This window comes from Arvicanthis niloticus, chromosome 21 (genome assembly GCF_011762505.2).
Source record: "Arvicanthis niloticus isolate mArvNil1 chromosome 21, mArvNil1.pat.X, whole genome shotgun sequence".
NCBI lineage: Eukaryota > Metazoa > Chordata > Mammalia > Rodentia > Muridae > Arvicanthis > Arvicanthis niloticus.
The window spans coordinates 50,120,084-50,146,957 of NC_047678.1; the positions used below are offsets into that span (position 1 = coordinate 50,120,084).

Below are 26,874 nucleotides of genomic sequence, written 5' to 3' on the forward strand. Positions count from 1 at the left end.
AGCTTCTACATATTTAGTCTATCAAGGGATGGACAGAGCTGGGGTTTCTGTCCTATCTCCTAATTGGCCTTTACGTCCCAAATGATTTGCATACAAACAAACTAATCAGAGCCAACCTAAGCTTTTTAAAAATCACTGCACACATCCTCTTTATAAGTAGCCCCCTTTCATGTTTTCATAATCTTTCTCTGTGCTTAATAAGTCCCCCCACAAAGCTCTTCTCACCTAATACTTCATAGTCTGGGATACAGCCATGAAGAAAGTCTGCATCATTTGCATTTCCTGTATGATATGTACATGTTATAAATCTGTTTACACCTGATAATTTAGGTAAGATAACAAGGATTCATACTTGGAAGGGAAATGGACCAGATTGCATTCCAATCCTGCTAAATACTGTGCAACTTCAGAAAAATGATCCACCTTTCTGAGTCAGGGTACTAGTCTCCAGCTGTGAGTTCATTTCATATTTCATCATGGTTGCTTGTGAAAAACTAGATAGTAAATACAAAAGATGCCCAGGCTATACAAGTATTTCAGCTAATCATTCAATCAGTCAATCAGTCAGTCAATCAAAGTTTAAACTTGGCTTTCTTTAAAAGTCTTGGTCCAGTACCTCAAAGAAAGCCAAGCCTGACTTAATAAACAGCACATTTTTTTTTTTATACATTCAATTGTGTTTGGTAAAAGCCAATGTATCCTGTCTACAGAGCAAATACTCAGCCTGGTGCATTTCCTTTTTCCAGAAGTGTAGCTAGTTTCTCCAAGTTATTATTTCTCTGACGTCAGTCTTTCCTGGACCTAGACCTGGACACTGTGGTTGCAGGCATTCCCATGACTGCCTGTGTTCTGCACATACCTGTGATGCTTCACCAAAGCAATTCTTGCTCTTTAATACAAAAGGGGGAGCTTATTTAATTAAAAAAAAAAAAAACAACAACAAAAGACAAAGAGGTTTAGATTTGGAAGCTTCCAAGATGACAGGAGCAGATGAGAATGGACCTTTTGATGGGATTCAGCCTTTGACCCCTTTTTATTTTTTAGAAAATAAAAACTTTATTTTAAAAAAGTTTCAATTTTTTTTTTATTTTTTTAGAAACTTCCTAATGGAGCTCTTCACTGTGAGGTGTTTATAATAGAGAATAAAGGTAGTAGTTCCTACGCTGCTGCATAGCCTCCAAATCAAGGTGTCCAATTTGCATTTTGTTTCTTACTAGTATAAACCAGAGCTACTTGGTAATTGTGGTTGGTACTGACTGTTTTATTCTGGATGTGTGTTTGACAATCTTACTGACAAAGACCATACTTACAAAGCTCTTAACAAGTTACTAAGAGAGAGCTAGGAAATGTCTCTTTCAAAAGTCAGCTGCATACCTGTGAAAAGACAGACCACTGTTCTTGGAGAGATCCCAGTTAAGCTCTCAGTACTCATGGGGCAGCTCACGAGCTCTCTGGGGCTCAGCTCCAGCTCTTTCCAGTCTCTGTGAACACTATATTTATATATGTGCATGCATGTGCTTGCGCACAGATACACACAACTCATAATTAAAAATGCAAATTTAAAATGACCTTTAAAAGGTGCTTCAGGTTGTTGAAGAAACATAGAACATATTGCTTTAAATTTGTATCAGGTAACCTCCCTCATATCTAAATACACATACAAATCCAGATATTTCCAAAGATCATTTCTTCTTGTTTCTTCTGGTTAACCTCAAGCACCTCGTTCCTGAGTCTCCACCTCTGGTAAGTGTACTCTGAAAGTCTCAGGTTCATAGTAGAGTCTGCCTACTGGGGGAAGCTGGCCTTACTTGAATCTTTCAAAATCCATTTTGTTATTGTTTTGTGATCCACTCTTGCTGTGCCAAAGTCCAGGCTGAGCTTATACTCTTGTGCTGAAGTGATTCTCCTGCCTCAGCTTCACAAATAACTTGGACTCTGGCTGTTTGGTACTAAACTCTGCTCAAAATTTTTTATGACCAGAGTGGCAATGCTCTTCAGTACCTAGTGGTAATGGTGTACGTAGCACTTTCTACTGTCTAGTAGTTACCACTTACCTATCTGTCTGTCTGTCTGTCTATTTATTTGTTTATATTTAATTTTACTTATTTATTTATTATATTTATTTTATATTTTTTATATTTATTTTTTTATATTTATTTATTTTTAATTTAATTTTTAAAGAATATAACAAGCTAGGTGATGAAAGAGAGAAAGAGGGGGGAGACAGGGAGGCAGATATTCATGTATCTCCACCAGTCAAAGATAGTTGCTATATCTAGGTCAGTCAGTGGGTTACACCTCTGATTGAACAATTCCAAACTTATAAAGCCTATGATTAACATTTTTTTTTAAAAAAATGTATAAATGCAAAAAGGAAAAGGGGGCATGGGATAGGGGTTTCCTAAGGGGGGAGGGGGGGAATGGGGATAGGGGATGGCATCTGAAGTGTAAATAAAATATCTAATAAAAAAATTTAAAAAAAAAAGAAAAGAAAATACAATATAAAGGATAAAACAAAAGGAATAAATTGGAATTAGACAAAACAAATGAAGGAAAAGGCACAAGAATTGGAGGCCCACTCATTCACACACTCAGAAACACTATAAGACCACCAAACTAGAAGCCATAGGATATACCTATAAGATATTGTATAGACACGGTATGTCCTGTGCATGCTGCTTCAGTCTCTGTGAGCTCACGGGAGCTTTGATCATGTGGATTTAGGGCACTTGCACTCTCGGGTCCTCTGTCCTCTTCCACTCACACTCTTTCTAGCCCCTCTATTGCAGGATTCCCTTTGTCCTTCGGGGAGGGATTTGATGGAGTCGTCTGAGGCTGAGTGCTCCTCTATTCCTGTTATTCTTTGATTAGCCTTTTCATAGTGTCCTGATTTCCTGGATGCTTTATGTCAGAAGATTTTTAGATTTAACATTTTCTTTGACCGATGTTTCCGTTTCTTCTATCATGACTCCAAGGTTTGAGTCCCTCTTCCATCTCCTGTATTCTGTTGGAAAGCTTGCTCCTGAGGTTCTTGTTTGAATGCCTTATCTTTTATTTCCAGATTTCCCTCAGTTTGGGGTTTCATTGATTTTATTTTCTCTTTCTGGTCTTGAATGGTTTAATTCCATTCCTCCCATTGTTTATTTATATTTTCATATATTTCTTTAAGGGATTTATTTCTTTCCTCTTTAAGGACCTCTATCATAGTCATAAAGACCATTTTAAAGTCTGTGTTTTCCTTGTGTTTCAGACATGTTGCAGCATTGAGGCCTGCTATAGTAGAGTTGCTAGACTCTAGTAAATGCATATTGCCCTGGGTGTTACTGTATTTTTACACTAGCGTCTAGGCATCTGGGTTTGGGAAGACTGTAATTCTAGGCACTGATATCTGGTCATGTCTTTGTTGGGTGGGTGTTTTGTTTCTTGGATTTTGTTGCTCTCTGTGGCACTTAGGTGAGTGTGGTGGCTGTGTGTTGCCTGGTAGGAAATTCTTCTGGGATCCCGATAGGGGTTCAACACAAAATGTGTTTCTAGGCATTTGAACTGAGTGTTCACAGGAGGGAGGAAAGCACCATGTTCTGTCAGGTTCTGCATAGTCCCTTTGGACTGGTGCACTGAAAGTAAGGAGAGTACAAAGTAGAAGAAGCTGGGAGAGAGGACTTTGGATTGGTTTTGGAGAAGATGAGAGAGAGGTGAAGATACGTAGTTAGCATATGTGCTTCCCTGGCTCCCACGGCTCATTATCAGGGAATCCCTGATAATGATAGAGACTGAGATAAAGCTTGGATGACTTGGAGAAGGAAGTTCTGAGTTTCTGTGTGATCTACTGGTGAAGGAAGTGAGGAGGAAGGGAGACTATAGCAGGTGCTCTGGGACAGAGTTGGAGATAGAATGGGGGAGATTGCTTTTGGGGGAGCTGAAGGAGAGATAAAAATGTGCAGGTGGCCTGTTTCCCTGGCTGCAGTATGTAGTCCTGCTTCACTGAGCTACCTGGCAGGTCTCTGCAGATCCTGCTGTGTCACCTCTGGTGCTGCAGCTGGTGACTGTTAGCCAGGTTTCTGTTTTTAGGGCCTCAAAATGGTTTTCTTAGTCTGCTCTTGAAATCTATCTTTTTGTCCCTTGCTGCAGCCCTGAGACATAAGAAAATGAATTATCCCAGTCCTAATGCAGGGATATCTAGGCGGTTCTTCCTCTCTGTTGTGTCATCAGTGGAAAACAACATATTAAACTTAGGAGTGGGACAGAGTTTTATTTCATCTCTGCTCTCCTGTGGGCTCTCTCTCTCTCTCTCTCTCTCTCTCTCTCTCTCTCTCTCTCTCTCTCTTTCCCTCTCATGTTATGTTTTATTACCAGGGCGTTCTGGTGCAGAGCTGTGGGTCTAAGTTTCTGGTTTTTCTTGCCTACAGTCTGAACCCCAGGTCTTAGCATTTCCATCTGGGGTTCTGTGGGTTGCTGTCTTCCAATTTTGCATAAACACAAACAAAACCATCTTAGGAGCCAAGGTTTTGCTCAGTGTGTAAGAGTGAGAGCATAGTGTTTGAAAACAGATGGAGTTTAAGATTACTGTGACTAGTGGCATGCCTCAGACAAACGGGTTATATCCAGACTACTCATTCTGTTGAAATATGAAATTCTCAAGAATTTTTTCACTCTCATTCTTCTATTTTTTTAATTAAAACTTCATGTAATATATTATAAATTATGTTTTATATAAATTGTTTTATAAAACCTTTATATATGTCTATCTAAACAGTTTTATATTAACTGATATCTAGAGTAGTATCTGCATAGTACATGGAACTTAGTAAAGTACTTAGTAAATGGTTTTATAATTACTGTCTTTGTTAGGGTTTTACTGCTGTGAACAGACACCATGACCCAAGGCGACTCATAAAAACAACATTTAGTTGGATTACAGGTTCAGAGGTTCAGTCTATTATTATCAAGGTGGGATCATGGCAGAGTTCAGGCAGGTATGGTGCAGGAGGAGCTGAGAGTTCTACATCTTTATCTGAAGGCAGCTAGGAGAAAACTGGCTTCCAGGCAGCTAGGATGAAGGTATTAAAGCCCATGCCTAAAGTAACACATCTACTCCAATAGGGCCACACCTTCTAATAGTGCTACTCCCCAGACCAAGCATATATAAACCATGACAATTACTTTTTAAACTAAAGTGCTTTAAGATAAGAGTAGTACACAACAGTTAAGAATAAGAGAGACTTCTCCCATGGGCATGGCATTCCAGTTCCTCGGGCAAAATAATTTGCCAGTTGTGGTATCACAGCTGGGTATTGGCAGTGTTGGGATGTTCAGTGCTTATTATGACTTCCACGGGCTTTCTAGTGCTTGCATGCCTCTGTGTGTGTTCACATCCATGCGCATGCACACTTAATTCTACACAATTCAGTTATCTGAGAAGATGCTTATGGTAGAAACTGACAGAGATGGCTTAGGCTGCCCCTTTCAGAGACCACCCACCCCCCTCCTGACATCTCTACCACTGTCCCTCACTCCTGTCAACCAGTAGTCTGGCTTCTACTCCTACTGAAGTTTGACCATGCAGGTTATTGCATTTATAGAATCAGATGAGGTGCAATCTTTTAGGCCTGGCTTTTTTTTTTTTTTTTTAATCCAGCACTTCTCTTGCAGATTCATCCATGCTGTTGATAATGGCAGCAGTTAGTTTTACACATTGCTGTGGTAAGCTGGGACAGTCTGTAACCATTCTTTATTCAAGAATGTGAGTAGAAGTTTATGCGAGTATAAGTTTCCATTTCTCTAAGATAAAAAGGAGAACAATTACTAGGTTGTGTTGATACCTCGGGTAATTCCTTGGGATGAGCAAACTGACATCCTTTACCTCGTCTACACCTTCCGTCTTCTCTTCTCTGGGGATGAGTCTCTCTCAAAGGAGCCATTCATTCCCACATCCTGTCACATCATCTAAAATGTCTCCTACTACTGTGCAAGTTAGTTTTATCACTCTCCTTTGAATTCACGTACCTTCCGTCTGGGTTTCAGTTGGTTCTGTCTCTGTGTGAATGAGAACTGATTCTTCTGTCTTCCAAGCAGTCTCCCGTGACTGGGCATGACTGAGCTTTGCGCCTGAAGGACCCAGTCATGACAATACCTACCATTGCACATGTATTATGACACCTCCCTCCCCTTCATGTGTTTAACACTAATTCCTCATGGGCTGCCACCCTGGTATATGCCTGTCTCATGACGTCAGGTACTGTTATCTGCACAGAAAACAAACAAAAAATAAAACAGCGACAAATGAATAAACAAACAAAACACTTGAAATAGGCAGCACAGACGCAGAGGAAAGGTTGCCATGGCTCCTGGCTTCAGGTGTCAGCCCACTGTGGTGGAGATTGCTAGAACAACATAGTGCCACTGTATTGACTGAGAAGCTGAGAAGAGGGTGCCTGCCTTGTAGGCTTCCTGCTCCCCCTTTTTTCCATCTGGACCCTCAACATGTAAGAAGGTGCCACTGCATTCCTAACAATGTCTCTGTTGCTCATCTCTCTGAGTAAGCACTCTCAGAAGCAGTAATTTATCCTAGCAAGCATTTAGTCATCAATCCAGTCAAATTGGCCTCAAAATCAGCCATCATAACACCCTGTACTTTCTTAAGTGTAACTAACTTCCTCTTGTTTCTTTTGCCCTCCCCTTCTTCCCTCATCCCCCCTCTTTCTCCTCTTCCTCCCCCTCATTCCTCCACTCATCTCTCTTTCTCCTAAATGTAAAAAACAATGAAATAGTCAAACACCTTCAAAATGTTATCTAAGGAAGCTTAAATTGTAATCTTTGCCCTCCAGTGAAGATATCACAGTGTGGGGGGAATGGGTTTTATATATAGGAAAACATTTTTATTCTGTATAATGATTTACTTAACATCGCCTGAGTTTTCTGATTTTTTGAAGACCTTGGTACATTATTTCACCCTTAAAAAATGGCTCCGAGACTCTATCTTCGCCATATCTGTCTGTTCTCAGTCATGGTTTCCCATCACTACCTAGGTGACTGGACCTGCCTCAGCCCTTTGGTCTCCTCGGACTAGAGCAGGCTCAGTCTTACTTATATTTGGGGTCCAGAGCCTGAAACACTGGTAGGCAGGTGTTAGTCACCCACAGAATAAATGGATGGACGAATAAACCTTTATTCCTTATAATATAAGAGATACTTGATAGAATTCTGACCAAAAATGAGTGAATGACATTAATTTCTCTTAATTTTCCAGGTGATTTTTGAAGTGGTAACTTCTGGACATCAAGGCTACCTTGCTATTGATGAAGTTAAGGTGTTGGGACACCCGTGCAGTAAGTATGCTTTTTTTACTGGTTCATCACTGATGAACATTTACATTAACAGACCAAGCATAGAAAAGACTACAAAGAGAAGGTGACCCTACCAGTAGAGATTCATGCTAGGCTCTAGATGTGGGCTCCAGATCCCAGAAGCTCCACAACACACAGCTTGTGTGGAAAATGTAGATTTCTTGTTATCTTTGAAAAGGCAAAGCAGCTGTGAGGAACATTTGGATTTCTATTTTCAATATTAGAACAGAATTAAATATGGCAGGTTGGCAGATTCTGTTCCCAGACCGAGAGCATTTCTATCTCTGTCCCCATGTTTTTGTTACACAGTTGCAAACAGTTAGAGTCCAGTAGACTTAGGACCTATACAATATAAAGCGTCTTCCTTAGCCATCTGTAAGCACCAGGGTTGCCCGTCCCTTGTCTTTACAAATTAGTATTTTAAGAACATACATGAGGAAGAAGGAGCCATTATAGAAATCTAATGGAAGGCTGAGGAGGTAGCTTAGTGGGTAAACTGAGGCCAAAATGGCAGGTACCATTACGGCAGAGGAGCTGTCTATACACCTGCCTCCTGGTCCTTGAAGGTGGCTGCTTGTCTAGCATCTGCAACTTTTCTACTTCTACTAGACCTTGTGTCCTTGGCCTTAGATAAGACAACAACAACAACAACACAAACTAAGAAAACTACTCTGCTTGGCAGTGAACAACAAATAACCTGTGTGTGTGTGTCTGTGTATCCATGCATGTAGGTATGTCTATGTGTCTATGTGCATGTCTGTCTCTGTGTGTGTGTGTGTGTGTGTGTGTGTATATATATATATATATATATATATATATATATATATGTATATATATGCATATGTATATGTATGTTTGTATGTATATGAATACATGTATGTATGTACATATATGTATGAACTATGTGTCTCATAAGCAGTATGTATTCATAACATTAGTTTTCAGCAGTTGTTACTTTTTCCTTCCATATATTCTAATGAATGATATTTATCTGTGTGGATTTTTTTGTCTTTCTGTTTTATGAAGTCTATTGCCAGTTGGCTTACAGAACCCACAAGTCCATGGGTACTCTAAAGGGGAATAGTCTTTGCATCCTCTCTGAATCTTTGAGCCATCTCTTGATGACTACAGTAATGAGTATAATTTAAAGGCTCTGTAGGAGCACACAGGACAGGGTGAGGCAATATTATGTACTCAGTAAAATCTCCTTTGTTCGGGATCAGTTCTATTCCATGCTGGCTGAATCTCCATATATGTAGAGCCTGTGGATATGGAGTGCTGACTGTGGTCTTAAATAGTTTTTCTTTTCTGTTTCCACACACATTATTTAAGATCAATCCATGGTGTTCTGTCATAGGGACTATATCACAGCCTATACTTATTTTTGAACATTTGGTGCCTCCTCCTCTGTTTTTGTCTATTAAAATTATTGTTGTGGTATAACATGTGTGTGTCTTCGTGGGAAAAAAATATGTATATGCCTAAGAAGCCAAGTTGCTGGAATGTCGGGAGAAACCATGTTAGATTTATCAGTTGCTTCCAAATTGCTATGAAAAGTGTCTGAACCAGTTTCCATTCCACCGATGGCGCCTGGAAGTTTTATTTCCCCTGTATCTTTTCCCAAAATTGATATTGTCAGGCTTTACATTTTTGGCCATCTGAGCGATGGCAGTCTGCTTTATTTTTAGAATGCCTGGCATGCAAAGAAATTGGCAAGTTGCTACAATTCCTGGGTCTCTGCTGATGGCCCCTGTCCAAATCATGAAAGAATGGTTAGATCCACAGTATTAAAAATGCACACACTTGCAGGGAGGGCTCAGCATCTCTTCTGGTGTCTGAATTAGAATAGATCATTAGACAGTCCAGTGCAGCTAGAGCCAGTGCCTGTGTGGTCATTATCCCACAAGGGTATCATGACACCGTTGTCTCACTTCATCTGTGGGGCCTTTGCTCTCTGGGACGTCTTTTTCTTGTCCTCTGAAGTCTGCCTCGTGTGCAGGTTCACATGAATCCTTCATCTTGTATGTGACCAAAGCTGCCGTTACTTTTTCCTTTTCCTCTCCATCAGCAAGACAGGGGAGCAGTAGTTCACAAAGAATGTCCCCACTTTTTCCCCCTAATAAAGAAAAAAAAAAAAGAAAGAAAGAAAACAAGGCTGTAACCAGCTGAAACATCTGGGCAAATTCAGGAAACAGAATATAATTATCTGAGTTGGAACTGAGCCGAGTCTGTGGTGCCGTAGCCTCCAGCTTTGAAAAATGCCCCAGGATCTGCTAGCGTGCATGTTCATGGCTTCTGAGTCACTGTGTAAAAGGTTATTTTCTGTCGAAAATAACCCCAAACTTGTGCACGCTCACTCAGTGCCGAGCACTCTGACGTGCTCTGCCTTCTTGTTTCTAAGAGCAAGCTGCCTGCAGGGCAGATGTTGCCAATGCAGTGGACACAGGTGGGGGACCCTGCAGCCAAGGTTACCCAGGGCATCCCAAGTCTGTATCCTCCATTCTTTCCATGTACCTATGGCTTTTGGCTCAGGAGGAGCTCCTCAGATGTAGCCTCTTGCTTTCTGCTGGGTTCCAGGCTGATGTTTAACCTTCTGTCATGTGGGGCAGTGTTGTGCCCTTGTGTGTTCCTGTGGAGTCAGCTTCCTGTACCATTAGGGACTTACTAATGGTTCCTCCTCTGAAGATGCACACACTCTTACCTAATTGGCTTTGTGAGTTGCCTTAGGGGACACACAATGGAACTGCAGGCTGGTGGCTGAGGTGACGGATGTCGCAGTGGCCCCGTGGAATACAAGCCGTAATTGGCTTTGATGATAGCTCTTCAGTAGTTATTTCTTCCCGGAGTCTGTGAGTTTATGAGGAAAACATGCAAATAAAAATCATAAGGATGAAGTCATTTGGTTTGATCTTAAGATGGAAAGCTTTACAGGTAATATTTTGTGAGATCTCTCATCAAGATTGCTAAATAATAATCAATTGTTTTTGAAAGTTTGATGCTTGTTAAATTTAGATTCTCAAAGGAGTGTAAATACCCCACATGTAAATGATGTCTTCCGCAGGGATGGAGTTGCTGAGTCTTGCTGACTTCACTCTAAAGGCTCCTGTTTGGACTCACACGAGTTTATGAGCCACCATTATGGCAATTTCTTAACGGTAGTTGTTCTCATATATGGAATGCAGTTGCTCATAAAATCGATGTTTAATGTAGTGACAGAAAAATGCAGGATCAGCCTGAAAGGTGGAGATGATTATATGTATTCAGGAGCTGTCGGCTTGAGGCCCCTTCTAATACACATACGTAATTCTTGATTTTGGTATGCACACTAAAAATGTATCTTGAAGTTGATTCAAGAATCTCGGCAGGAAACATTGAGCATCTTGTCAACTCCATAGATGCCTTCTCTGTTTAAACACGTCATGAGCTGCACATCTGCTAATATCATGTTTGACCCCACTTTGTGTGGCAAGTTCTCACTGTGTGGATTAGGCTGTCCTTGAACTCTCAATTCTTAGACTTCAGTACTCCCAGTGCCAAGTTTATTGGCATGCACGCCAACTGGAACTCTGTGGGTATTGCCAATATCACCTTGCATGCTTATGTATTATAAACAATATCTATTTCAACAGACTTATTGAGATGTCATTTGCACGCCCTCCAAATTCGACATGTAAAGTGTGTGATTGAGTTACTGGTTATATTTTCATCCCCATTGCAGCTGAATTTGTGCGATAGATTATAGTCAAAACACAGAGACACTGCAAGGATTGCGCCAACCTACCTCTAGTCTGTGAACATAAGGTGTGTATGAAACATAAACGAATTTCATGCTTACACTTAAACCTCATCTCCAAGGCGCCACTTACATGTATGCAAATACTAAAAATCTGACTATTCGAAATTTGAAAACACTTTGGCCTCCGTATTTCAAAGAAGAGATCCTTAACCTACATTATTATTATGATTAAGTATCCATTTTGATAACTACTCTTGAATTATTTACTGGGAAATAGTAAATCGAAATAATTAAACCAATGGATTTCTTAGATTCTGGGGAGTTTATTTGTGACAGTTTTAAAATTCAGAGCGTGCTTGCCAAGTACAGCCTTTGCCAGTGTTTACCAGGCAGTCCTGGCTCTTCTGATGGTAGTGCCTCCTTGCTTGTGATGGCAGCCAGGAGCGAGGCCTGCTCTTTGGTTCTTCTGGCTGTTGGGCACACATCTGGTTCAGCTCAGCCTTTGCCATCCCATTAAGATGTAAATGTAAATGTAAATAATAGGGTTCTCAAGTTTCTTTTTCTGTCCCTCTTCAGTTTGCTCTTTGATCCTGCCAATTACTCCTCTCTAAGTCTGTGGCCGGGATGTTGATGCAGGCTTTGAAGAATCAATAGGAATGAAACATCTTGAGGGGATTTGTGTCTTGGTCAATGATAACCCGTGCTTTTGGGATCAAAGGCTGATTGGGGATCAATTAATATTTGAGAAATTCGCTCTCTGTACAAAGCAGTGGGGATGTAGCAGGAAGCAGGGAAAGGCAGAGCTGAACTAAGCCTGTTTGTTATTCATGGAAGACAGAGAGTTTGTAGCGCTCCTGCAGATTTCACAAGGATTTGGTGGAACAGTTTGAAAGGGTACACAGGAAATAAATGGGCCTATAAATTTAGAGAGAGGGGGAAATGTTTCTTTTTGAATATGAGATGGATTAGAATTTTTATTCTGAAGGTGCTATGCCTGAAATTCCAATGAGTTTGGCAAAGCTAGGCCTTCCAGCTCAGTGTGAGTTCTAAACTTTGCTGGACAGAGAGACTCACTTATTTTAAAAGGTACAGAACTTTTTTTGAGGGCTCAGTACACAGAATACCTCACCTGAATCATCTTTTAAGTCTTCAACCCATTACAAAGAAAGTTTTCCACAAAGGCTTGTGGGTAAGGACTTTCCCTTTATTTAGATCTGTTGATGCCTGAACACACCATACTGAAATAAAAATCACAATGTGGGATCCACCTTAAACCACTTGCCCACTGAAAATGGTTCTAGGTTCAGGACTTAGAGAGTCGGGGATCTCCTGAAACTCTGGAACATTATCTCATCCTGGTGTCTGTTGAAAACCAAGCTTATAAACATCAACAGAGACTTACTGAAGGATGCTGACCTTGGAAGTAGAATGTTACCATCTTTTGTCTTCACCATCCTGGTGATGAGTTTCTGTCCTGCATCCAAGATCCTTATCTTTTCTTTGAAGTTATGACTTTACCTGGTTCCCACTTGAGGTAAAGCTTTTGCTGAACTAGCCAGATGTCACCCACCTCCCCTCTGACAGCCTGTGTTTCAACCATGCCATCCATACTATTTCATAGATTACAGGCAGTTGGTTATCCAAGGGGAAGACACTCTCCAATACACTCTGGACCAACACTCATCCTTTGGACCTACATCTTTCTCTGCAAGTAGTAGTATATATACCCTTATAGTCTCTCCCCCCACCCCCCATGAGACTTGCTGATAGTCACACGGGATTCGAACACGTGATTCGAACTCGGAAAGTCGGACACAGTCCGCCCTCTGGTGGCGGGCGCCAAAGCCGTGCGCCACCGCATGCTCGCTTACCTTTATAGTCTTTGAGAAGCAGCATGGGGGGTGGGGAGGGGTGTTCCCTATCTCAATAGGAAGAGGTAACTTCCTGTGCAAACAGCCATTTAAGGGACAGTGTTACTAACTAACAAAAGCTGAGAGGATCGGACAATCCTCTCTTTGATCTCCAGATGACATGTGTAAGTGTGTCCTAAAGGCAGTGCTGGCACCAACATCAGTAATTACAGTGAAGAAAGAGCCCTGTCTCTCCTAGTCCAGGCAGTAGGTGTTGGCAACATGGCCCTTTAAAAAGCATTCTTTCCAAACATCCGTTATCAACGTGGATGGAGACAGCTAGAACATTATCAATGGAATCAACAAGAAGGCTGCTACACAAGTGTTTTATTATTATTAAGAGGTTATCAGACAGAGCAAAGTGCACAGAGTTTGTTACTTTCTCAAGAGAGTCTACAGAAGTTAACTCTTAGTTTTAAAAACACCCAGAAGAGTTCTCTCCGATCCTCTTGATGGAAATGTAGAATGGTATGAGCTTGATAGGACAGAGTTTGACATCTCTGACTTTAAAATTAGTTGGTTTTGTTTATTTGCTTTTTGTCTTAGCCATTTGATTCCTAAAAATGTAACATAAAGAAAACTGAAAAAAAGTCTATATAAGAACTTAATTATTAATTCCTACTTTGGCCTTCTGTGTAATTAAAAGAAATGCAGGTATTCACAGGTACAGAAATGCTATAGTATACCTCTCTATCTCTGAGGTGTAGACCAGTCTCTCATATCTGCTCTAGTGACATTTGGGGCTGGATAGCTCTTGGTCATGGTGGTGGTCCTGACCTCTTAGGTCATACTGGAAGGAGACAGCAGCCTAGTTAAGTTATTTCAGAGATGGGGGAAGAGATGCCATTTTTTAAGTATCTCATACTTGTGCTAACATAGTTTGACAAAGAACATAATTTCAGTAGCCTGTCCTTTCTCTGCCAGAATGACCCTGGGGATGTATGCTAAAGAATTAGTCAATGGAATTTTTGTCCAAGATGCTACAAATTAAGTATGCCTCAGATGTTTGTAATTTGTACTCCAGTGTTGCTGTAGGAGTGGACGGGTTATGGTCTGTATCTCATGGCTTTAGTAGGAAAGGCTGGGTTGGGAAGGCATGGGGCTGCTTCTGCATCCTGGCACTATAGGAGGAAATGGATACACAGGGCTCTGTGCATTCAGTCCTTCAGTGTGTTCTTCAGTGGAGAGAACTGAATAGTTGTATGTAAGGAAAGCCAGAGGTATTTGGAGATATTTGGCCTGGAGGAGAAGGGTCTAAAGAGGAAAAGGGAGAGAGAAGTAGATCAGAAGATAGGCAGAAGAGGTGGAGGGTTGAATATAAGGGACCATGGATGAGATGGACTCCTCCTCTTAGCTCTTAATATTGAAAGATGCAGCTCCTTACACAGTCCAGGACACACAAAACATGCAGCTTGTCTTGTATGATGTAAACTATCTGATTTTTATAAGTGGTTACTTAAAAGACGAAACAGCCCCATTTCTGTCTGATTTTCTTTTTTTATGAGCATGGCAATAAAACTTTTCTTTTGTTTACAGAAAGAAAGGCATTGAGGCATTCACATCCATTTTACAATGTGTACTGTTCATGCCATATCCTATCTTTAAATACATTCCTAAATAAATCACATCAAATCAACTCAAAATCATTTTCCCAAAAAACTATTTGTATTTTCATATATCCACTTAAGGGTTTCTGTGTATTATCATCTTTTCCCTCCCTTCTACGATGTATTTTTTAAAGCATTTATTCTATTTTAGGATAGAATTAGTCTCTTTTCTCTAATGAAACACACTTATTTCCCCCTGGAATGTCTTTCAAATCTGTCTCATGTCATCTGCTATTTCTCTATATGTATATAATGGTTATAACTTTTGGCTATTAGTAATTTTTATTTTACAATGATAACTAAATAGTAAACATGTGGTAACTGCACTCATATATGTCAGCATTCCATTCCCAAATAAATTTTATGAATACACCATTTTTATGCCCTGGAGTGATGAGTGTTTGTATAACAAAAACCAGTTATGTGTCAAAAGAATATGTTTATCAACAGATCCAAATATATTTAATATTCTTGAGGGAATAAGAATCCAGATGTATAGACAATTACTTACTTCATTTTACTTAGTTACCAAGAAGATTCTGGAAGCTACATTTTTGAAAAAAAAAAATTCATGAAATAAAAGTTGTCAGAATGACTTGCTGATTTAAATCAAGTTTATTTTTATAATCTTAAATATATATCAAATATGACATCAGTTTATATGACTAATAAGAGAAACTGGAATTCTACTGTAGTTTATCACACTCATGCTGCAAACTCAGCTGGTTTTATTTATTAATTTGTATTTTTACAATTTAACCATCAGCATTAAACCAGTGACATTTACCAAGTGTCTAGGTCACGTGACCTTGAACATTTGAATTCTGATCTAAGAGCCGCCTTCCCCAGTAGTCATGATAGGACTCCACTGCTAATTTGGTGATGCCATCCAGAGGTGGAGACCAAGCATGTATTTATAATATCCATAGCTATTTATGTGCTTCAATGGAGAGATGCAAAAGCATCATTGTAAGTTTCATCCATGAATCAGGTGTAAAGACACACAAAACTAGTACTCACTATATATGTGTGTGTAAAAGTTGATTCTTATCTTTGTTCCATTTTATGTTGTCTTCTAAATTGTTTCTTGTCAGATAAAAAAAATTACTACTTGATCAATTTAAAGACTAAAGTTTTCCACCAATCTTCTCTTTTGTGACATGTGCTCCTTGGCTACTGTGAGCTAAATTTTGTCCCTAGTGAGCCTTCTATTTTAAACATCAGACAGTTGTGTTTGGGAACACGTCTGAGTCCATTGAGAACCTATGAGGTAGTAGGCAAGGGCTTCACTTTCCCTAGCTCATGGAAGATCTGAAATGGAGGAGAATTTGGGGGGGAGGAACCACTTTGATGTTTGAGTTTTGTAGAAGAAGCTGTTGATATAAATGTTCCTTAATACAGCAAGAGTGGTGTGCTGAGTCAGTATGAAGTGATATGCAGTCAGCAAGGACCTGAGAAGGGGCCATTCAGTCACCCAGAACTCCCTGAGAGGAATCTAAAAAAGAGTCAGGACCTCAGTCTAAGCAGAGGTTCTCACAGTCTGGAAGTGCCTTCCAAAGGAGGAGAATAGGAAACTGACTTGGGTCTAGGGAGTATGTACATTCAAGCATAGACATTAAGTGTTCGCCCTTTATACAAGTGTCCCAGAAGCTCCCCAGAAGTTAAAGTCCTTGTCCCAAAGATAGCTTGGGGAAATGCAAGAAAGGACTCAGGCTGTCAAAAGACCACAGCACAGACAGTTGAGAGAGGCAGGGGTAGGCTTCCTGGACGAGATCCTTTCTGTAGACTGAACCCGCTGACTGAACCCGCTGACTGAACCTGCTGACTGAACCTGCTGACTGAACCTGCTGTGGGCTGGCAATATTTGATAGGATTCTGCTTACAAATAGGATGCCTATATTCTAATTTCCTTTTATTGCTGTGATAAAACAATCTGACTAAAAGCAACATAGGAGAGAAGGGTTTATTTCATCTTGTATTCCCAAGTCACTGTCATTCCTTGGGGGAGGTGAGGGCAAAGTGTATGCTATGCCTCCTGTGCCTCCTGGCCTTCAACCAAGGAACCCTTCACTGCCAAGGAAGTGTGGCATGTGGCAGGAGCCAGAGGTGTTGTGGCATGCTAGATAGTTCACTCTGGTTGGATCATTGGACTATGCTTAGATAGTTTTCTGATTAGTGCAGCACCACCTGCCTAGGAATGGTGCTGCCCATAGTGGGCTCTACCCTCTTTCACTGAGTAATAATGTAGACAGTCCCACATAGATATGTCCACAAGCCAATCCGATCAAGGCAGTTTCTCAACTAATGCTCCACTCAGGTGATACTAGGCTGTGTCAAGTTTACAATAAAAGATAACTCAGTATACTTAGAGTATCACATATATGCTCTGTGATCAAAAGTTCTGCCTTTCCAAATAGGATATCTTTAAAGATTTTAGAGTATCTTTGTATATGTATAATCTTGGGAGAAGGCATGAGTCAAAAATGTAGAATTCATTCATGTTTGTTTATCATTCACATGTATAAACTAGAGGTTGATACACATTTCATATATCATACAGGTTTTATATATTGTGCTCAGATTTTTAGTGCTTGTGTGCTTGGCTTATAGCCAGCCTATACTGAGTTGTACAATTTTCTATTGCATGATGTTGACTCTTAAAAAATACTTTGGATTTTTCAGACTAGGATGGTTCCCCTTTTCCCCTCATGTGTGTGTGTGTGTGTGTGTGTGTGTGTGTGTGTTAGAGTCTGTGTGTGTGTATGTGTATGTCTATGAGAGACAGTGTTTGGGAATGTGTGTGTGTGTGTGTGTGTGTGAGAGAGAGAGAGAGAGAGAGAGAGAGAGAGAGAGAGAGAGAGAGAGAGAGAGAGAGAGAGAGAGTTTGGAGAGAGTTTGGGAATGTATGTGTGTGTATTTGTGTGTGTGTGTGTTTGGTGAGAAATATAGTAATGATTAATTTCTTTGATAAGAAGATAGCTCTTCATTTTAATGTAGTCCTTTTAATCTAGTCAAATCTCAGTAGACTTCCTGCTCTTCATTAACACTGGGGTCCTTTGGTATAGATTAGACTAAAATAATTGCTATAACTTTTATGTAGTAAAAATTTGTGGAGTCAAAGGTGAGGGAGCAAAGCTGGGAGAGAGTTCTGTGACAGAAGTTGAAACCACGAGCAAACAGCTCTAAAGGTCATGTGCCTGTGGTTCCATTAATGTTACTAACATGCATTTAATATGATGTTACCACCATGAGTCCACTGTGGGAGGGGCAGTGACACCAAGCTCCACCTGCCCTTGCTATCACAGTCATGGAAGGTCCCAGAACAAGCTGAGAGAACGGTGGGGCTTTGTGGAAGGACAATGCCACTGGATTTTCACAGGGACTGTGTGGGATGAAGACTGTTAGGAAAGGCAGAGAAGATGGACTAGGGAAGCTTAGTGGTCTGCCCAGAGCTTTGGGAATAGAAATTGTTACTAGTCAAGTCTCCCTATGTGAAAAATAGAACTCATAAGAGTGTTTCCTAGAAAAGCCTCTGACACAAAAAACTCCAGGGCTACCCTTTTGATAAAAACAAGGTGTTTTCCAGTACCTCCAGAACAAGGTAGAAAAGACATTTGACTTACGTAAGCTTTTCAGATTTCTTCAAAGACCAAAGAATTATGTTATTCTTCAGTAAGAAGCAATTCGATTGAGTCAGTGAAACCTTTCTTAGAATTGTGAGTTAATAAATTAACACTAAGCAAGAGTGGTCCATCATTACGCTGCTCTGTGAGGAACCATTTAGAATATTTCGCATACTAAGCATCGTGAATGCAGTGAATTATTGCTGGCCTCCAAATAATAATGAGCTTTTCCTGCACTGCTGGTATTAAAATTCATTGTTCTTTGTTGGCAACGCACTTCCAGTTCTAATTAGGTTCTGCTTGGACTCATACGAGTGTCAATTTACAGTCACTGGATCCTCAGACTAGGACACCATTCTTCAAAACAGTCTATGCACAGCTTGAAGACCCACTGGCAGGAAGGGGATACTTGAAAGCATAACAAATCCATTTTGCTTATTATCTGGCCTTACCTGCCCCACCAATAAAATACCACTTCCTTCTCGCTCTGTCCTCTTTCTAAGTCTTTAAATTTGTCATAGCAATAGGAGGATCTTTTCCTGATAAAAGTTGCATGACATCCAAGTCCTGACTAAAGTCTAGTTTCTGACACCTGTTTTAAGCGTGATGCGGAAATTAGGGTGTACTCTTCTGACTGAGCAGAGACAGAGATGTTCTTTATGGATACAGCTGTCCCATATTGACAAATGCCCCAGGAGACAGCAGAACTTAGCATTTGGAATCATTTGGATTTCTTGAATTAGAAATGAGAATCAGCAAAGCTTTCCCGGCTCGGGCAGACCCAGCATCACCCACAGTGTGTCTATCGAGATAGTATTTTTGGTAGCCGGGAAATATTACAGAGGGAATGCTGCATACCAATTAGTTGTATTAAAATATATATTATGCACAGTTCCGTATTTGGGTTTCAGAGTTTCCTTGACAACATCATTTAACTTCTTACTGTTCTTTTCACATTGCGAGTATAAATATCTAATATGTTTTTGTTCAAAACATCAATTAGGCGTCAGCATAATCTTTATTAATACAGATCTGTTATTACAAGGAGACTGCTGAGCTACTGTAATTTGCCCAGCAGGAACAATGAAATATCTTCTCTTTTGCTTCTATCCCAGATTGCCTAGCTTTTATTCTTTCTCTCTCTCTCTCTCTCTCTGTCATGTGCAACAAGCACACACACCAAAAAACCTTTTGTGATACCCTTTCAAATAACATTGCAAAGAAAAAAAAAAAAAACCCTTTTCCTCACCAGATGAACAATGGGAAGGTCCCAAGTGGGAAATGTATCGACTAGTTATGAGTGGGTACTCTGGTTGCAAGTCCCCTTATAATTTCTTGACTTCTTTTTCCTCATGTAGCAAGAACTCCTCACTTCCTGCGGATTCAGAATGTGGAGGTGAATGCCGGCCAATTTGCTACCTTCCAGTGCAGCGCCATAGGCAGGACGGTGGCTGGAGACCGGCTCTGGCTGCAGGTATGTGTGTGCACCACCTCTCACTATCCAGACACATCGTCCTGGAGGAAGGACTGGAGACACCAGAGCCATCTCTGTTCTAGAACCTTCTTCCCACATCAGTTAGTTCTCCAGGTTTCCAAGCTTACTGCACAAGTTCAGCAGTTTTCTGATCTTTCTGGAATTCTTGTTTTTCTTATTGTTCTTTCTCCATGATCTCTTTTGACAGGTTTTGTCAAATTAGATTTAGCAAAGAATCGTAAGTTCTAAAGTATAATGCCTTTCTCCCCTGAAGAAAAACAACCAAGAAATCCTCCTCTGTGTGTCTCTCTCTCTCTCTCTCTCTCTCTCTCTCTCTCTCTCTCTCTCTCTCTCTCTGCTGTTCCTCTCTCTGTCTCTTCACCCCCACTGTCTCTGTCTCTCTCCCCACCCCCACAGTCTCCCTCTGTCTCTGTTTTTCTCTGTCTATCCCCATCTCCCTCTGTCTCTTCCATTTCCCCGTCTCCCTCTGTCTCTCTGTCTCTGTGTCTCTCTGTTTCTCTCTCTGTCTTTACACACACACATATGAAGAGCAGAGAGCTTGCTTTGTAGATCTTTCTGTAAGCTGAATTTTTTTTTTTAGTATTGGATTTTTAAATTTACATTTCAAATGTTATCCCCTTTCCTGGCTTCCCCTCTGCAAACCCCCTATCCCATCCCCCCTCCCCCTGCTTCTATGAGGGTGCTCACCCACCCACCCACCCTGGCCTCAGTGCCCTAGCATTCCCCTATGCCGGGTTATTCGTTGAGCCTCCACAGGACCAAGGGGCGCCCCTCCCATTAAGGCCAGATAAGGCAGTCCTCTTCTACATATCCAGCTGGAGCCATGGGTGCCTGCATGTGTACTCTTTGGTTGGTGGTTTAGTCCCTGGGAGCTTTCAGGGAGTCTGGTTGGCAGTTGTAGTGGCGCATGCCAGTAGGATTTGCTGAGGAAGGCAGAGGCAGGAGGATCACGAGTTTGTAAGCTGAATTTCTAAATAATTTATATCAGGAATTCATGTGAAAATTAATAGCACCTCTTAATTTCAAGCATTTTAAGTTACCCATGTGATCTCAAATAAGCATGGTCCTTGAGGCTTCAGTCCTTTAAGTTATGCCCTATACATTCTGTTTGACTGACAGTTCCTTGAGCCTGTGACCACTCTAGGAAGTTGTGACAGACTGAGTGGATCTCAGTGACTTTCTCCTCACCCACAGGACGCCACTCAATTCCTTCGGGGTATATTTTAGTGAGCTCCAATCATGGCTCTTCTCCTTGCTGAGCTCCAATCGCTGTTCGTCTCCTTGCTAAGCCCCAATCACGGCTCTTCTCCTTGCTGAGCTGAGCTCCAATCACAGCTCTTCTCCTTGCTGAGCTCCAATCACAACTCTTCTCCTTGTTGAGCTCCAATTGCAGCGCTTCTTCTTTCTTTTAGCTTTAATCTGTAGCTCATTCATTCCTCAAATTTCTTAGAGTACTTTCCCATCTTCTTTCCTTCTTTTTGTTATTTGCAGTTTCGGTTGTTTGTTTTTGTGGTGCTGGGATCACATTCACGTCCTTATGCATGCTAGACCTGTGCTCCCTCAGGTCTTTAATGTTTCTACTTTATTATTTTATTTATAATTGCGAGTTTGTTACCAAGCTGAAGCACTCTGTGTTTTAACCCTTCTGTGTCCACTGGCTCACAGCAATAAGCTTCCCTTTTGTCTTTGTTTCTCTTTCTGCACCTATCTCTTACCTATCCTTATGGTAAGAGTCACCTCTGACTCTTACCGTACCGTATACTTCTGCAATAGACTGACAACGGTGAAGTGTCACATTTATATGAATTTGAAATTCTTTATCCCTTTTAATCCACACAGCTTAGCTGGTTATTTGTATTGGCCTCTTTTCTGGGGGAAGTGGCTAGTAGCCAAACATTTTGAGCCCACAATGGGCTGTCAGGTGGTAATATGTCTGAGGAGGAAGCTTCTCATGGCCTCAGTATGGAGCACACCTTGCCTTTCTGCCTGATGTCAACCACCCCACCCCACCCCACCCCTTTTTTTCCCTGTATCCTAGTTTTTGTTATAGAGACCTTCCTGCTAGGAAGAAGGGATGTGTTTAGAAGTTTAAAATTACATATTATAAATCCACCCTTGCTTTTTTTTATTTGTTTCTAAAAGTTTAGCAATCACTACTTTGAAAGCTTTTTGTTGCAATTGAAAATTGATATAAGCATTTAGCTTTTTTCTCTTTATCCCATATCTCAGTTATTTTAAATCATTGTGCTAGGGGTATCGGATTATTGCCTGAGTGGGTGGATGTTTGTGTTAATGAGATCCAGATCGGTTGTCTGTTGTGCTTGATGAAGGAGATAGACATCTTTTATTGGCATTTTCTACAAAGCATTTAGCACCTCTTAAAAAATGACACTATTCTTTTCGTTGTTATCTGTACAGTTCTTAATTATTCATGGACAGCTACTTCACTGCTCCTGTTTCATGTGTGCACACTGCTTGCAAGGAGATGGTGAGAAGTGCAAGATCCCAGGTCCAGGCTTGTAGGGGATACTCTCAGGGACTCCCTGCCACATCAAGGACAACATTGGAATTTAGATCTTACAGATATCCTAGACCTGGAATCCTCTACTTCAACTCAATTGCATTGGGATCCCAATCTTTAATCCATTACTAGCAGTAGAAATGTTCATTTTAAACAGTGTTTAGTGTGTTATGAGGAAACAACTGATTTTCTTTTAGGAGACAGAGAGCTATCTTGTTGTAGACTTTTTCATCCTGCCTCTACTACAGGGTTACCTGTAGATTAAGGAATTTCAGGCTTACCCTCAGATTCTAATATAATGGGTCTGAAGAAGGGCCTATCCTTCAGTACTTCATCAGATACTGTCCTTCCATTGTGGAGCAAGGTTTGAAAGTAACTAATCTGAAGCAAAATTGAATGGTATAGAAAATTGGAAATGAAAAAGTGAACATACTATGTAACTGGTATCTTAACAATAGTCCCTGGGTGTTCCTGGAGTTTGGGGTAAGGAGTCTATAACTATCATAGTCCTCAGATACCAAAGTGTCTTGTATAAAATGGTGTAACATTTGTTTGTGACCTGTACAGTCTCTCACGCACTGAAATAATGTCAAGATAGCTTACACTAGCTAGCACAGTGTCAGGACGGTGTATTGGTAGCTGTGCTGAGTTTGTCAGGGGCTAATGACAAGGACAAAGCCTGTATGTCATCAGTAAACAGTTTTGTTCCCTAACATAGTTGCACAGTAGAGCCAGGCTGGTCTGGAACTTACTATGTTGCCCAGGACATTTTTCTTCCTCAGCCCCCCAAGTGCTAGAACTAGAGACATGAGCCACCAGAATCTGGCTTTCAAATTATTTTTGATTGTGGTTTTCTTTTTCAGTGTTTGGGTGCAGAGCTTGTGGATATGATGTATATTTAGACACCTTGGCATGCCTTTCACATTAGGCTTTGTCCACAAGGTCTTTATTTTCCAGATTCTGTTAGATTAGCATTCTGATATTGATAACTCCTTTCTTGTTTGACTCCAAGATATTTTTCCCTTTTCTTTTTTCAAGATGTCTTCTGCTACTGCTACTGGTTCTCCTCCTCCTCTTCCTCCTTCTTCTCCTTTTTCTCCTCCTTCTCCTCTTTCTCTTCCTTCTCCTCTTTCTCCTCCTTCTCCTTCTCCTCTTCCTCCTCTTCCCCCTCCTCCTCTTCCTCCTCTTCCCCCTCCTCCTCTTCCTCTTCCTCCTCCTCTTCCTCCTCCTCTTCCTCCTTCTCCTCCTTCTCCTCCTTCTCCTCCTTCTCCTCATTCCCTTCCTTCTCCTCCTTCTCCTCCTTCTCCTCCTTCTCCTCCTTCTCCTCCTTCTCCTCCTTCTCCTCCTCCTCCTCCTCCTCCTCCTCCTCCTCCTCCTCCTCCTCCTCCTCCTTCTTTCCAATCATCTGCCTTTGCTATGCTTGAAACTCTCCATGTGCTCATGTGCCTAGGCCAAGATGGGACATACTAGCCATAGAATTTACATGACTCTGGAATTTTAAGTTATCAGTACTTTGTCTTGCTCTTAGGACAGTATTTGGTTTGTGACTCTTGTGATGATCAAGTAATTCTGCTGTTAAATTATTGATGTCTTCTGGTTGAGTAGACATTTTGTGGGCACATATTTATTTTATGAGCAGCATAGGAAGAAGACCCAAACTTAAAATCATTAAAATATTGTAAAAATCACTTACAGCCTATGTGCATAAAGTATATCTGAAATGTAACTAATTTTACTCTGTAGACCTGGATGTCATTTTTTATTTTATGTGCACATATGCACATTTGCATATATGTATGCATCTGCATATGCAGGTGTCTGTGCACTTGCATATATGTGTGCACCTATGTGTATGTGCATGTGTGTGTATGTGTGCATGTGTATGACTCTGTGTTAGTATGCGTTCATCTGTGCATATATTGTGTGTATACATGTCTGTGCATGCATGCCTATGTGTGTGTGTATGTGTCTGTATGCGTGAAAATCCCAAAACTGATTTGATATGTCTTCTTTGATCGCTATCCACTGTATTTATTGAATTGGTTGTTTTCCTTGAACCAGAAATTCACCAATTTCATCTAGTCTAGTTTGCCCAGTGGATCCCCAATCTTTGCCTTCTGAGTGCTGAGAGTATAGGCAGCTGCCATGACTGCCTGCCTTTTACAGAGTTTCTGGGGATCTGAACTCCAGTTCTCAAGCTTGTATGATGAGTCCTTTATCCTCTCAGCCATTTACCTAGCCCTAGATCTCACTATTGAAAATGCATGATGTGTATGAAGACATCACAAACCTGAGCCAATCTCAACACTAAATTCCAAACATTTCTGTTGCGGGCTACTCCACATGCAATGCTTCTGAAGCTATAGCCTTTATAAAAGTGTTGTTCTGCGTGTCAACTCTCTAGGGTCTTAACATCCTGTGATTCAGGCACAAAATGGAATGGGAAGAAAATATGTTCTGGGTTTCTCTGTCGTGTAAATCTCCCCAAGGGGTAAAACAAGATTTAGAAATCTGAGATACATGTTTACTTGGGGGCACGTGGTTAATACACAAAGGTATGTGGGTACGTGCAAGTGTAGTTATGGGCAAACACCTTCATTGCTATATGACAGTCTTTAGAATGTCCCCTGCACTGGGCACAGAGTTTCTTGGGTCCCCTCTGTGATTACATCTGTTTCACAGATAAGGAAGCTGCATGTCAGAGGGCTGTTAACTGTTGAACTAACTCTCCAGCTCCTAGTAGAGATTTTCTTATCACTGACAGATGCATCTCCTTTTGAGGATGAGGTTAGTATCAGTGTGGGTAGAATTCTTCTAAAATGCAGAACTGTAAAATAAACTCAACAGAGTAAGCATCTTCATATCTGCAAAGTCTTGAAGCCAGCATTCTGAATAGCACAGAATTGTTGGAATCTGAAGTTCTTAGCAGTGCTTGATAGATGTTGTCAGGTATAGCAGACTAAGCATTTAAATATGGTGTTTTAAAATACAGGACACTAAAATTAAATGTTTATGTAAAACACCCAAGTACTCAAACATGTCCTTATTTCCTACTGTTACCTTTTGATTGCTTCTCAAGCCTGATTTTGAGAACATCTCAGAGAATGTATGTGTGTTCATATGTGCACTCGTGAGCACATGCACACGTACATACTCTCTTTTTACACACACACACACACACACACACACATGACAAGAGGAAAAAACCTAAAATTAAAAAAATTCTTTAATATAGTTTAGTTCTTTTGATGTTTCTGGTTTATCTTTTGAGATCTTTTTTAAGTTGTTGATTGTGTTATGTAGTTATTGACTCTTAAAGCTATGTATGGCTGTATGAGCCCTTAATGTTTATTGTAAGAAAGCAAAAATGTTTTTTAAATGATTTTATGGTATGCATCAGTACTGAGAAGTATAAAAAGAAATAAGATGTTGTTACGAGGGTCAGCAAGACTGCTCAGTGAATTAAAGTACTTATCACCAAGCCTCATGGCATGAGTCTGGTCCCCCTTGCCCCACATACAGGAAACAGAACCAACTCCTACATAAATTGACCTCAGACCTGGGCATAGATTCCATGGTACCTATGCAGAAGCACATGCAAGCACATACACACATATAAACACTAAACATAATTCAAAAACCACCCATATAATCCAGCACCTACAATACTACAGTACCTGTCAGCCTGTTGCTGGTGTAGGGCTTTCTACTTCTTTGTAGGTGCAATGGATTTTCCAAGTGAACTCTGAAGACCAGTTTATGGGGACACAAACATTTGGTGTCTGAGATGCTTGCTTAGGCCCCCCTGGCTTCTGTCTACATGGAGGGTCTTTTGTATGAAGATGTACATATAAAACCTTGTGGAATCTTGTCTGCTGGTCTAGAATAGACAGCAGACATCAGGTCGTGATCAAAATGTTAGAAGCATCTGCAGCGTGCAGTGTATTGTCTTTACTGAGTCTTTATTTCCAGCCCTGCTGTCTTTCCATTTTAACACTTTTACTTTCTCAGAGTTGCATTTTTAAAAAATGATTATCGTGGGACCTGACAAAGATGGTAGCAATACCCCTCTAATGAGGCCACTGTGCACAAGCTCACCAATGGTAACATTGTGCCAGAGTGTGGTCGAATGAACCTCCTCTTCTACCTTTCATAGAATTCTTGTTCCATGGAAGCTCCTAGGCTGAGAGTCTTTTCCTTAAAGGAAAGATATAACCTCACCTGGAATTTAATATTTTTTTAGTTGTCGGTCTAGAAATTGATGTAATTTTTCGATAGTTCATTGTATGGTTCTACTTAGCTGCTTAAAATCAAGCCAACCTGGGGCAGGGAGGTGTTACATCCAAGTTTAATAAATCTTTTGTACTTGTTTTCTGAGCTCAGGTAATCTCAGAGACCTTTAGCTGGGGGTTGGCGGGAACCTCGAGATCTTGTGACTAAAACGATTGTCACATGAGCAGCCTTGATCTACAGCAGAGTCCAGCGTGAACAAATGAAGCAGATTGCAGGAATAGTGCTTATATCACTGATTTCTGTAGATGCTAGAAAATGTGTGTGTGTGTGTGTGTGTGTGTGTGTGTGTGTGTGTGTGTGTGTGTGTAATGTCATTTACAGAGCACTACTGGAGGGTAGATGCTCT

At 40.7% G+C, this 26,874-nt stretch overlaps 1 protein-coding gene across 4 annotated transcripts in view; it reads left to right on the plus strand.

The window, feature by feature from the left end:
- Nucleotides 1-26,874, plus strand: part of Ptprm (protein tyrosine phosphatase receptor type M) — a 799,636-nt gene that overhangs the window by 394,938 nt on the left and 377,824 nt on the right. For all 4 annotated transcript variants that reach the window (XM_076917595.1, XM_076917597.1, XM_076917596.1 and 1 more), the window contains exons 4-5: nt 7,247-7,325; nt 19,578-19,693. In XM_076917595.1, coding sequence (XP_076773710.1) covers nt 7,247-7,325; nt 19,578-19,693 — 195 coding nt within the window. The remainder of the gene's footprint in view (nt 1-7,246; nt 7,326-19,577; nt 19,694-26,874) is intronic.